This window comes from Phytophthora parasitica, assembly GCF_000247585.1.
Source record: "Phytophthora parasitica INRA-310 unplaced genomic scaffold supercont2.66, whole genome shotgun sequence".
Classification (NCBI taxonomy): domain Eukaryota; phylum Oomycota; class Peronosporomycetes; order Peronosporales; family Peronosporaceae; genus Phytophthora; species Phytophthora nicotianae.
The window spans coordinates 244,595-246,318 of NW_008649052.1; the positions used below are offsets into that span (position 1 = coordinate 244,595).

At 46.0% G+C, this 1,724-nt stretch overlaps 1 protein-coding gene across 1 annotated transcript; it reads right to left on the reverse strand.

Annotated features, from left to right (window-relative positions):
- Positions 1–1,355: 1,355 nt before the first annotated feature.
- Positions 1,356–1,655, reverse strand: PPTG_24073 (hypothetical protein; the record flags this gene model as incomplete). The annotated part of the gene is made up of 1 exon (XM_008915021.1): positions 1,356–1,655. The coding sequence occupies one exon, from the start codon at positions 1,653–1,655 to the stop codon at positions 1,356–1,358; it is 300 nt and encodes a 99-aa protein (XP_008913269.1).
- Positions 1,656–1,724: the final 69 nt, after the last annotated feature.

Consider the following 1,724-nt stretch of genomic DNA (forward strand, 5'->3'; position numbering starts at 1 on the left):
ATTCGCGGCTATAAATTCGTCAATTTCGCCAGTTGGCAGCAAGAGCGGTTGTGGCGCAGCAAGTATAGCTGGGGGTGTAATTCGTACATTTTGTCGTGGTGGGTTCGCCCTCATGTGTTGGCGGCGGCCACTATAAATTGCCGCCTCACCCTTGCAGCGGTTCAAGTAGGCATCTCACATCATCGTCTGCATCGACCTGGGAAGGAGCTGGACACCTGATTTGAGACAACATGCACACTTCAAAGCGTGAAAATAAAGTTTACGCCATGCCACAGAACCGCTGCGATGGCATTTGATTAAATATCCGACTGAAGCCGTTGGATACAAAGACCGTCCTCGACTTTTTTTTTACTTATCCAAGAATTTTCGGAGTCCTGAAGGATACTGCTTGCACGACCTGCAACACCGGACATTTACGTGCTGAGCTTTGACATGTTGAAGACGCTTCGGCGTCCAGCATGTAACTCTGGTTATGGGAACATTCCTGGAAAGGGAGGGGGTATTTCGACTCGGTCTCTTCTGTATTTTGCATCAAATACTCGAAAATTCGCTAACAGATCGAACGCTTTGCGCTGTTCCCCCGGCTAATAGTGGCCTGCTAAACATGCAAACATAACGTGATTAAAACGCATTCTGGAGTCTTGGCCTCATTTTGGGCAGGATAAATTGATTCATAAGCTGGTGACAGTCAATCCAGGAGTTGCTAGGTTTTATAATCGGAGTAAAGTATGAAAAATAGATGAATGCTTCAAAAACTAAACAAAAAACGACGCCTAAGATGTCTTAATGATTCAAATAGCAATTTCTACCTGACAATACGGGCATCACAAAGCCTTAACTGCATAAGGTTACCACCTGCTAAATACACAGAAAAAGCCACTTGACATACTTTTAGATATGGTAACTAGTATCTAATGTCAGATCGGTGACGAGTTTGTCGAGGGTGTCCTCATGCGTCTGGCCATCAAAGAAGATGATCGGTCACGTTATAAAATGGCCGTGTATGCTGTTACATACTCATTCCATAAATAGTTCGGGTATGAGGACGAAATGTGGCTCACGTACCGTCCACATACGTCTGGAGCACATGGTAATTTATTTCGTCGCGGTAAAATACCAAATCAATATGAGCAAGACAGAGGTTTGCCACGGACAGGTCCTCATTAACAAATGAGGCACTTACAAGTGGGGGGGAAGGAAATTATCGGTTGCTAGCGACGACCTGCGCCTCCCACGGGGGGCCCTAATGATAAAGTAGGAACTTTCAACTTTCGGGAGATGTATGGATGTATGAGTTCATCATTTCCGTCTGTCAGTGTTGTCACCTCCGGCTGCCACCTTGTCTGTCATCCCCGTCACCGCTGCCCACTAGCCAACAAGCGAAGATCTTTGTGGGGGTAGAGTCGACGAAGACCTTGGACAAAGTATGCTAGTCGAATACTCTGAACCAAAACTGCGTTTGGATTCCTCACGACGCGGGTGCTAATGTAGCTTTCCATGTAGTGAATGACGAGGACTCCACAGTTATGCCCGTCTTCTTGGCGGATATTGTCGGCTTTCTTGATAGTGTAGTCTGCATACTTTCCTCTCAGGAGCGGTGCAACATACGACTTGCACGTCTTGGATAAAAATGAGTAGGTTGGTCGACGCTGCATGTGATCGAGCTGAATGATGTCTTTCGTGTTGATATCAACAATCAAGAGACACCAGTGCTTATTTTCAAT